The sequence below is a fragment of the Monopterus albus genome, unplaced genomic scaffold (genome assembly GCF_001952655.1).
Source record: "Monopterus albus unplaced genomic scaffold, M_albus_1.0 scaffold16.1, whole genome shotgun sequence".
NCBI lineage: Eukaryota > Metazoa > Chordata > Actinopteri > Synbranchiformes > Synbranchidae > Monopterus > Monopterus albus.
This window is the reverse complement of record NW_018127896.1, coordinates 370,526-380,809: the sequence shown is the minus strand read 5'-3', so window position 1 is coordinate 380,809 and position 10,284 is coordinate 370,526. Positions and strand designations below refer to the sequence as shown.

The following is a 10,284-nucleotide window of genomic DNA, read 5'->3' as shown; positions in this document are numbered from 1 at the left end:
TTAGGCCACCCGCCATCGGCTCCGCCCACACCCAATGGCCACGCCCCACAACCTGCACCTGACAGTGAGCAGGACGACCAGGTTCGTTTATATCTGAATAAGCTTTTATACTTGACTTTAAAAGTTCAGATTGGAGCTGATTTGTGATTGATTTTGAAAAGACCATGTGACCTTTGACCCCTCAGGAGCTGGTTCTGGTGCTGCAGGACTTCGTGGCGGTGTGGGAGGATGAGATCTCCCTGTTTTGGGGGGAGAAGGTCCAGATTCTGGCGTCCAACCAGCAGGGTCAGAGTCTGGTTTAATACTAGTACATACACTTCAAATACTGTAAGCCAATGGGACCAAAGGCATGTTGGGAAATGAAGTATGCACTACAAGAGATGGGGAGCAAAGGTGGCGATGCCAGCTGGTCATCATGTCTTGTGCCTCATTCCCATCAGATGACCTCATACATAACCATCCAAGTCGCCACTGTGGTACAACTGGGACAAACTGTTCACGTCCTACGATTTATAATCCCAAGCTACAGATATCTGCACATTTCTGATACATTTGGTGAAAAGAACTAAAGAAATGCTAACAGACCTGATGGAGACTGGCTGCAAAAGCTAAATAAATTTGAGTATTAACAAGGAATCCACCTTGAATGTTACGGAACAGCTACTTAACCCAGGCTGATGTGTGCTGGGGTTCTCTCAGGCCTGAACAGAAAGTCTGACTTTAATTCCAACAGGACAACTGTGAAAACTGCAGAAAGTTAAATGGGACCAAAACCTTTTTTTAACTGTTGAGTTGAATTATGATCAAAACATGTACCGTAATTTCCGGACTATTGAGCACACCTGAATATAAGCTGCACCCACTAAATTTAAAATGAAAAAACAGTTTGTTCATAGCTGCAGGTGTCCACGTTGTAACATGAGATATTTCGGCAGCCAGATCGATCGCCTTTAACTTGAAAGCTGCATCATATGCATTTCGTTGTGTGTTTTCCATGATGAAGGTGTGTGCATGAAGCGAAAAAAGTTGCAGTTTATAATCCGGAAATTACAGTAAGAATTTGTAGAAAAGTAAGGACTTGTGTTCAGCTTTATATCAAAATGCTTTACTGATATCACAAAAATCTAAATGATAAAAAACGAATGGGTCAGTTAAATGAGATTATCGCGTCAGAATATAAAATTAATGCATCTTGTTGAAATGCACATCAAAAGTGCAAAAGTGCTCAAGGTCCAGGACACAATAAATAAGAATATTTACACCCTCACAGTTTGAAAACACACACACACACACACGTTGAGGCTCGGCCACACAGCAAGGAGTCAACTAAATGTAAAATGAAAAACTGCCTAGCAGCATAGTGATACTGGTCATACTGGTGGAGGATTCTCAGCTTGTCTTTGGCAATATGATGTCAAACATAATTTTAAGAATAAGCAACATTTAAAAACTGAAGTAATCAGTGCACATGGACCCTTTTAAGCCTTGATGTAAAAATGAAAGACCCAGGTCAAGCAGTTGTAGCTCTACTGTTAATGTGCACAGCCCAGGTGAGACACCACAAGCTGATAATCCAGCTGTGCTGGTCTGACTAAAGCTGCTGTCCTCCATGTTGGAGCATGACACATCTCAGAGCCACACTTCCAGCTGCAGGCGGGTGCACAGTTCCTTTAAGCTTCAGAGATGATCACTTAGGCAGATGTGCAGTGTCTCTGCTGTGGCTTTAGGCTGTGGACACACCCAGCACAGTCTGACCTCCACAGGAGGACAACACTGCATGCACCCACTGATCCATGAGAAAACCTTGTGTGTTTAGTGAAAAGCACCATGTCACTGTGCTGCTTTCACACCTCAGTCAAACTCTTCCAGGTAACTTAGGCCACCTGAGAGTTGTGTTGCTAGGATCACAGCAGGGCGCAGGTGCCAGAGCGGGATCGCTGCTGCACTTGGCCTCTGTTTGTGCCCAGGTTGCTGCTGCCGGTGGCAGGGGACACAGGCTCTCCCTGGGCGGCTGTGTCCTGGCTGACGGTGCTCTCCGCTGGGGTTGGATCCTTGCTGTGTCTCTGTTTCGCCCTGGAAGAGGACAGCTGTCTGAAGATGGAGCGCTGAGAGGAGGACATTAGGAGATTAGTGTTAACATAATTAAAGCAATAGATTTAAACTTCAGGGTCTCACATTATTAATAACAACTACACTACCCACAAGCTTTAGGGAGTTAATAGAGACCTGAAGTGAAACCAGGGCTTCCAGGTTTTGCTCCAGACACAAGAAACCCTCATTCAAATTGGCAATAATAAGTAATTGTACATGCACACTGGCACCACTGCCGTGGTTCTGATGCTGGACATGATTAGCCACATCTCGTTAGACATGACAGTCTGCAGGTCATCTGTTTGCAGTGAACAGTCAGCCAATCACTTCAGCTCCCTCAGCAGTTCACTTTACAAAGTGCCAAATTCTCCACTTTTCTGCAATTATCTCCTCTGTCTGCTCACTAGTGAAGGAAGAAGTGAGAGTGTAAATATTCTTTAGAGCATCATCACAGCCATACTTTGTTTACATGCTCATTGTGTCAGTTCATATCTGATTTCTGAATCCATCTGGAGCTAAATATCCAGGTTTCTGAAACCATGATATGCTGCAGAATAGTCATGGGCATTTCAAAGCACCAACTGACATTTGTCATGACTAAAAAGCTAAAAATCCAGACCTACAACATAGTGCACCCCTGTCCAAGTGTGACATGTGGAAACATGTTTGAGCCAGCAGAAGATCTGTACATCCATGTGTCAGCAGACGTCTTCTTCTTGTACCTTTTTGCTGGAGCCTGATTGGTTCTTGGAGCCGCTGTCTGCAGTCCCATTGACTTTTTTCAAGCCGTCATCGGCCTTGTCTTTAGCTGCAGTGTTGGGCTCTGCAGTGACTTCAGCTGCTGTGGGCATCAAACATTTTCCCTCGTTAGTGACTTCATTCCCTCATTTTCCCCTTATAAATGTACAATCTGTGGATATATGTTCCGTTTTATTGTTTCTGAGCATCCACAGTGGTGGAGAAGGTTCAGATTATTACTATGAAGCACTAGTATACCCCACTTTAAAAGTACTCCAGTGGTATGAAACGACAATACTCCAGTAAAGTACAAGTCCCTCAGATTTGTACTTCAGTACTAAGGTTACTCTGCACCACTGATCATTTGTGACTGAGTGAAACAAACCTCTGTCACCTCTGGGCTCCCTGTTGGGTGCAGGCGCTGTCTGCAGCTCACCAGGCCCCTGTGGAAAATCACACGTTAGCTCCGACAGGAAGAGCCAGTGAACGTCGTGCTTTAATTTCAGCTCTATCACTTACAGGCCTCTGTTCTGCTGCTCCCTCCATCTCAGCTGATGCATAGTTCTCTTCTTCCTCATCGTTGTCATCAACACTGTCTTCCTCCGGTTCCTCCTCACCTTTGCTCAACTTCTGAGCAAATCCTTGGGTCAAATCCTAAAGATGTGAAAGACACATCATACAAGCACCGCAACGGACATTAGCTGCAAAAAAGACACAATCAAGTGTTGATCAATCTTCTTCACATTTTAAGACCACAAGATGGAACAACTGGATGCGTATGAGCTCTACCTCTACACACAGGTTAGGAGAAGCAAACTGGGGTGGGAAAGGACCCAGTGTGGGAGAGGGAATGACAAAGAATTACACAAATCCTAGTGAAACTGAACAGAAAGATGTGGCAGTGATTGTGTTTCTTAGAGAGCAGAGGTGAGCTGCTCCAGACTACAGCAGGGGATGATGGGAGAGGGTCACAGCTGGGACTCTAAACACAAAAACGGGGACGAACCGAGCCCACCTGATCCCCAGACAGAGGAAAAGCTCATCCTGTGGCAGCATCTGCACTTCGTCAATGAACTGACAAGACCTGAAAACACTCACTTATCCAGGTGCTTTACGATGAACTTTATTGACAAACAAAGCTTCACCCTGGCTTCTGGTCCCCTTTTCACCATTTTATAGGCAAAACTACCCATTAACTACAAAACTACTGAGAACTTCACTGAAAATAGTACAAGTCCAAATTTGATCTGTAGCCATGATAAAAAAAAAAAAAAAAAAAAAAAAAACACAAAAAAAACAAAAAACACATTAAAAGGAAAAAAAAAAAAAAAAAAAAAAAAAAAGAGTCTCAACATAAACAGAAACGCATTAAAGTGCACGGGAGAAGAGGAGGAGATGTGATTAACACTGGGTATGTACGGTACTCACACTAAGTGACCGTGTGAGTAAACCTGAGGTACTTCTACTTTAGTAATCAGTAACATGCAATCCACTACATTTCACTGGGAAATACTGTGCTGTCTCCCGAACTGCATTTAACTGACAGTTACACATGAAGAGTTTTGCACAGAGATTGTAATTTTTTGTAAAAAATCCCAAAATTTCATGGTTCCAGCTTCTGAAATGTGAAGATTTGCTGCTTTACCTTTTAGGTATTTCATATTTATTTTTAGTAATCTTGAGGTTTAGACTATTGATTGGACAAAGCGGTTTCATCCAAAAAACAGCCAGTAGACAGACACAATGCAGGAGGTTTACATGTACTGGAGTATTTTTACAGTATGGTATCAGTACTGCTATCTGAATACTTTCCCCACCAGGTCTCCCTGTAAGCTCACTGCTCAGGGACCTCGTCCACCTCAAACATCATTTCCGAGAGTTGCACATGGAACAAGACAAACGCAGCGTAAAGCTAATGACATGACGGTACAATGGTAATGATACATGAAAGCAGTCTGTAAAGCCTCATTGATCACTTTGATCACTAATCAGTTAGGGCTCAGTTCTGATCACAGAGCAGAACACACCTAGGCAGCAGGAGAAAGAAACCCTTCTCTTCAGAGACATTTGGAAGCTGCCGAACAGAGGAAGCACAGCACATATCACATAAGAGCCAAAGAAACACAGCCACGTTTCTTGAAGAACAACTCAGAAACGCCATGAACGAGACAAATGGAGCAGAGACCCAGAGCGAGGTGAGCTCACAGTGACGTGGTCATTAGTGTCCCGCTGCACAGACTCCTGGTCAGACCAGACCAAGCTCATCCTCCACAGGAGACTGACTGGAGTTCTGTCTCCCACAACGCCAGTTCACCAGTCAACTGACTGGCCACAGAACAACGAGTCAGCGGTTCTGTGATTCAGCTGTGAAGCAAAAACACCACATTGTCTGGTTCCACTTCGCGGCCGCTGCTCCATTCAGTCGAGGTCACACTAAAAGCTGCTGACACATTGATCAGTAATATTTCTGGATCCACGTTACTTCAGGGTGAGGTACTGAGGTAGAACATCATCCCAGAACTCCGCACACTTGCCCACTGCCTGACCTTTGACCCCTGACCTCGCAGATGGAGCACCTTGTCTTTTGACTTCAGCAGACTTTTGCTTTGTGACTAACTCTTCTTCTTCCTCCTCTTCATCATCATCAACCTCTTCCTCCTCAGACTCTTCATCTTCACTTTTTTGTTCCTCCTCCTCTTCACTCTCTTCTGATTCTACCTCTTCCTTTGCATCTTCTTCCTCCTCTTCCTCTCCTTCCTCACTCTCCTCCTCCTCCTCTCCTTCCTCACTCTCCTCCTCTCCCTCTCCTTCCTCACTCTCCTCCTCCTCCTCCTCTCCTTCCTCACTCTCCTCCTCCTCATTACTTTCCTCTTCCTCCTCACCACTACTCTCCTTTTTCTCCTCTTCCTCTTCTTCTGTCTCACTCTCTGCATCATTCTCTGAAGATGTTAAAGACCCACTCTCACCCTCCTCTTCATCACCATCACTTTCCAGTTCCCCCTCTCCTTCCTCACCCTCCTCCTCCTCCTCAGAATTTCCTTCTTTGCTGTCTGTCTCATGACCTGACCCTTCATTTTTTCCCTCCTCTTCCTCATCCTCTGCATCACTGTCTTTCCCTTCACTCACATCTTCACTTTCACTTCCTGCCATCCTGCTTGTTTCCTCCTCCTCCTCCTCAGCAATGCTCTTGTCTTTTTTTCTCTTTCCTGCTTATCCTCTGATTGATAAGTGTCACTGTCTTCTTCTGTTACTTTATCAGTACTGTGACTGTCTTCTTCCTCCTCCTCCTCACTTATTTCTGAACTTGTTCTCTGCCCTTCCTCACCTTCATCCTCCTCCTCCTCATGTTCGACCACTGAGTCCAGCTGCTCCTTACTTTCTTCCTCACTCCCATTCTGGCTCATCCTCACTTCAGGACTGTCAGGTGCAGGTGTGACGTCGATACTAACTGCAGATCTGTTGCTAAAATCAGCAGCGGGGGACTCGGGTTCCTCACTTCCTGATTTCATCGCGCAGTCTTTCAGGACAGCGCACCTGCTCTCAGATGCCGACTGCCAGCCGGATGCCACCTGGTGCATTAGGAGTGACCCTGCTGCCAGTGAGGCAGCCCCGGCAAGCACACTGAGATTTGTTGCTGTTGTTTCTTTTGCAGCTTTGGCCCGAGCTTCTGTTTTGTTTTTATCATCCTTTGATTTCTTAGAGAAACCTGTGTTTTCTTTAGATTTGGAGTTTGTTTCCACCTCAGGCCCCCGTCGAGACTCACCTGTGCCACTCAGGTGATATCCACTTGGTGAGCTAAGTCCTGCACATAGACTTTGCTGCCTGCTTTTAACTCTCACAGATTCAGCTTGCACATGTTGAACTTCTACTGTAGATTCAGAGCCAACACCTAAAACTGTCTCTTTTCTTTCTGGCTCTTCAGGCTCTGTGACCAGTCTCTTGCCAACCTCTAGCAGCCGGCCTCTCCCCTGAACAGGCCGGGGACGCTGCTTGGATGCTGCTTTCCTAATATCACCTGCACACTGAGGTTTGTTTCTACTTGGCTTCCTCTTCAGCTCCTCCAAAGCCAGGACCAGATTCTCCTTGTTCTGGTGGACAGGCTTCTTTTTCTGAGAGACCAGAGAGAGAGCTCTGTGGCCCCTTGGGAACTTGGTGGGTAACGCCCGGCGAGGAGAGACAGAGGAAGCCAAAGACAAACTGCTCTGCTTTGAGAGCTTTCCCTCCTTTCTATCATGCTTACCATTCCTCTATCCTCAGCACAGCAAGAGGAGGATGAAACAAAGGCAGCATTAGAGAGGAACAGAGACAGACAAGCAGACAATTATGAAGGAATCATGGAAAATGAAATAATGAGAGGAGCCTGATCACAATATCAGATATGTTAGTGGATGACTTCAGCTCATCACACAGTGAATGAGGGCAGAGCAGCTCAGAAACGTGCTCATGCAGCATCAAGGTTTCTGCATATCTCCCACAGCTGTTTACAGCTGTTCACAGCTGTTCTATGGAGATAAAATCCTATCAAAAATGTTACAAATGCGTGTTTAACGTTTTGTCTGTAACAAGCGATTTGTGTGTGTGTGTGTCGTGCTGTACAAACTGCACGTAAAACACATTTTACAAATGCTTAAAATCAATTTTTCGTGTGCAGTTCTTTAGAAAGTACGTACACATTGTTACCTACGCATGCGTGGATCGTCTAACACACACGAATCACCTTCCGCGCACACACGGATTTTTGAGAGTGTTTTTCCGCACTCTCAAAAGTCCACGATCCACGAATGCACGGTGCGTATACGGACACGTGGAAAACTCGGACATCTGAATTGCCAAACAAAAGTATTTACACAACGCTATTCCAAATGGACATTACATAAAATAAACAAAAATATCTAATACATAACACGTTTTAACACAGAACATCTCAGCTGCCTGCAGTTTGTGGTGTAATTTTTATATATTTAGAATTTAGAAGTTATGAAGCTAAAGTTAATGTTCCGCCCTGCGAAGTTTATAGTTTTTCAGTAGGGCATATTTTAGTGATGCACACAGCTAGTAAGTTTAGCATGAAAACAGTCACAGGTTGTCTCTCCTTCGAGTCTACGTTAAGTCTTTGTAAGTAATACTACGGTTTATTTGAGAGAATGTAATTTACTTAACGATGTGTTAGTTACGTGTGTTAGACATTTTTACCGCGACGCGAGAAATCGATCATCTTGTCCCAAATGGATCAGCTGTGCTTCTTAAAAGCGAGATTTTTGTCATGGTTGGTCGAATGATAGGACATTCAATAATAAATGGAGGGCCTCCCTTGTCAGGGCTCAGCTTGCCAGTGGTGCATGCTTTGACAAGTGGTTCAAAGGAATTGGCCATGTCATACCTGTGCCTGGAGGACTGCCCAGACATTGAACATCAACAGACTATTGGTCTGGTAAGCAACATGTCAAATCTTTTATACATAGTTAAATATAGAACATGGTAATGTTACTTACAAAGACTTAACGTAGACTCGAAGGAGAGACAACCTGTGACTGTGACTGTGTCAGATGTCCCAGTTTTCCACGTGTCCTTAAACGCACCGTGCATTCGTGGATCGTGGACTTTTTGAGAGTGCGGAAAAACACTCTCAAAAATCCGTGTGTGCGCGGAAGGTGATTCGTGTGTGTTAGACGATCCACGCATGCGTAGGTAACAATGTGTACGTACTTTCTAAAGAATTGCACACGAAAAATTGATTTTAAGCATTTGTAAAATGTGTTTTACGTGCAGTTTGTACAGCACGCATTTGTGAACCTCATGACACACACACACAAATCGCTTGTTACAGACAAAACGTTAAACACGCATTTGTAACATTTTTGATAGGATTTTATCTCCATACTGTTCTGCCTGCATCAGCTTAGTTGCTGAGTTTGCTGAGTTACCTTCTGAACTGGAGACAGTGTGAGCGTTTTATCACTGGGGTCCATCTTCATCACATGTGTCTATCAGGAGGAAAAAGGGGAAACAAAATGTTTTAACAGGCTGCTGCTCACGTGGAGGTCAGAGGTCAAATAAAGAGCTGATCTCTCACCATGTTCAGGAAGTCTGTGGTTTCACCCAGGTCTTTAACGCTGTCAGTGTCCGTCAGGCTCTCCACGGCGCTGCTTGTCTCGCCGCCTGTCTGCTCTGACCAGGGAGAAAACAGGATGCCATGTTAGTTTAGTCAAGTCCAGCCATGCACCCTGATTCACTCTGGTTTTATGGAGCAGAACAGGCTTGTTGACACAAATGAGAAACAATGAAACATTCTGATTCCAGCGTGTCGAATAAACATTTTTATCCTTCAGAAATGAAGGAAACCTACAAAGACTGAAGCGGAATTTGTCTTCTGTCCTTTGTTATAATCCCAGATCTCATAGTTCTATGTGAGGAGGCTTCTGGTTTTATGTTTAAAGCTGCTGGAACAGCCTGAAGGTGTTGAAATCTTTGGGCCTTAACACAAAACCTGACTCCACGTTTTTATTTTTTACTGCTTTCTGTTGAAACACTTTGGCCATCTATAATCTCCTTTGTTTTCATTTGTTTTGGTTCATTTATACTATTTTTAATTGCATGATAATTCTTCGATTACTACTTATGTATTTGTCAGTTCTAGTACTACTCTCTGTAGTATCTTATTATCAAGTTGCCCATAAAGTTCATTTTGCAGGTAGGTTAGAAACCTTTTGAGCAGGTCACTGGATGGGATTTATGCAAAATAACACAAACATAGAAACCACTGGACTGGTCCTTTAAGCCACAGTGACCAGCTCTGCTAACACAGCAAATGTGAAAAAGTGAAAAGAAAGAAAGACCACGTGAGCTTTTTAAGTGTCTTTCCTACAGCAGGTGTTCTGCTGGTCATTAAACTTCTAGGAAACGGGAGGGTGCAGAGGTGGAGGAGGAGGAGGAGGTGGAGGTGACGTAGGTACCCTGGTGCAGTGACCCTGCGCTCCCGTGTAGGTGAGGACCGTTGAGCACCTTTCTGTGGGTCAGCTCAGGCAGGACAGTGTGGCTGGTGACAGGCAGCAGGGGTTGGAGGGACATCATGGCGGGCAGAGTGCGGGCGCCCAGCTGGTCTGGAGATCGCTCCTGTGGTTAGAGGAGCAGGTTTTAGAAGCAAGACTCCTTCTGATTTGTTGAAATCCTTCTTTTTTGCAATCCTCTACAGGATTCTACAGGATATGTGGTATAGATGATCGATGGATGGATTTTTGATTTTTCTTTTACAGGAATTAATATCTTTGCTGCTTTTACAGATGCAAGTGACTATTCGGTGTCATATGTGTCCTAGTGGCCAATATCAGTCCTTAACTGAAGACTGTTCTCAAACAATAACAAATCACAACTACATGAAACTACCAGATAATAGAAAGTGAAAATAGAGCAGGACTGAATGAGAGCGAGAACAGCCTCGGCCCTGTTTTGTGAATC

The 10,284-nt window shown here is 44.5% G+C and overlaps 1 protein-coding gene and 1 long non-coding RNA gene across 2 annotated transcripts in view; one reads left to right on the top strand and one right to left on the bottom strand.

The window, feature by feature from the left end:
* Positions 1–9: 9 nt before the first annotated feature.
* Positions 10–636, top strand: LOC109955670 (uncharacterized). Its single transcript, XR_002274299.1, has 2 exons — positions 10–81; positions 186–636. It is a non-coding gene; the product is annotated as an uncharacterized LOC109955670 (long non-coding RNA).
* A 334-nt stretch (positions 637–970) lies between these two features.
* Positions 971–10,284, bottom strand: part of rpgrb (retinitis pigmentosa GTPase regulator b) — a 15,688-nt gene continuing 6,374 nt past the window's right edge. Inside the window, exons 11-17 of the mRNA XM_020592111.1 lie at positions 9,783–9,950; positions 8,903–8,997; positions 8,754–8,813; positions 3,349–3,483; positions 3,215–3,272; positions 2,814–2,932; positions 971–2,105 (exon numbers count right to left, since the gene is read on the bottom strand). Coding sequence (XP_020447767.1) covers positions 1,905–2,105; positions 2,814–2,932; positions 3,215–3,272; positions 3,349–3,483; positions 8,754–8,813; positions 8,903–8,997; positions 9,783–9,950 — 836 coding nt within the window. The 3' untranslated portion in view covers positions 971–1,904. The remainder of the gene's footprint in view (positions 2,106–2,813; positions 2,933–3,214; positions 3,273–3,348; positions 3,484–8,753; positions 8,814–8,902; positions 8,998–9,782; positions 9,951–10,284) is intronic.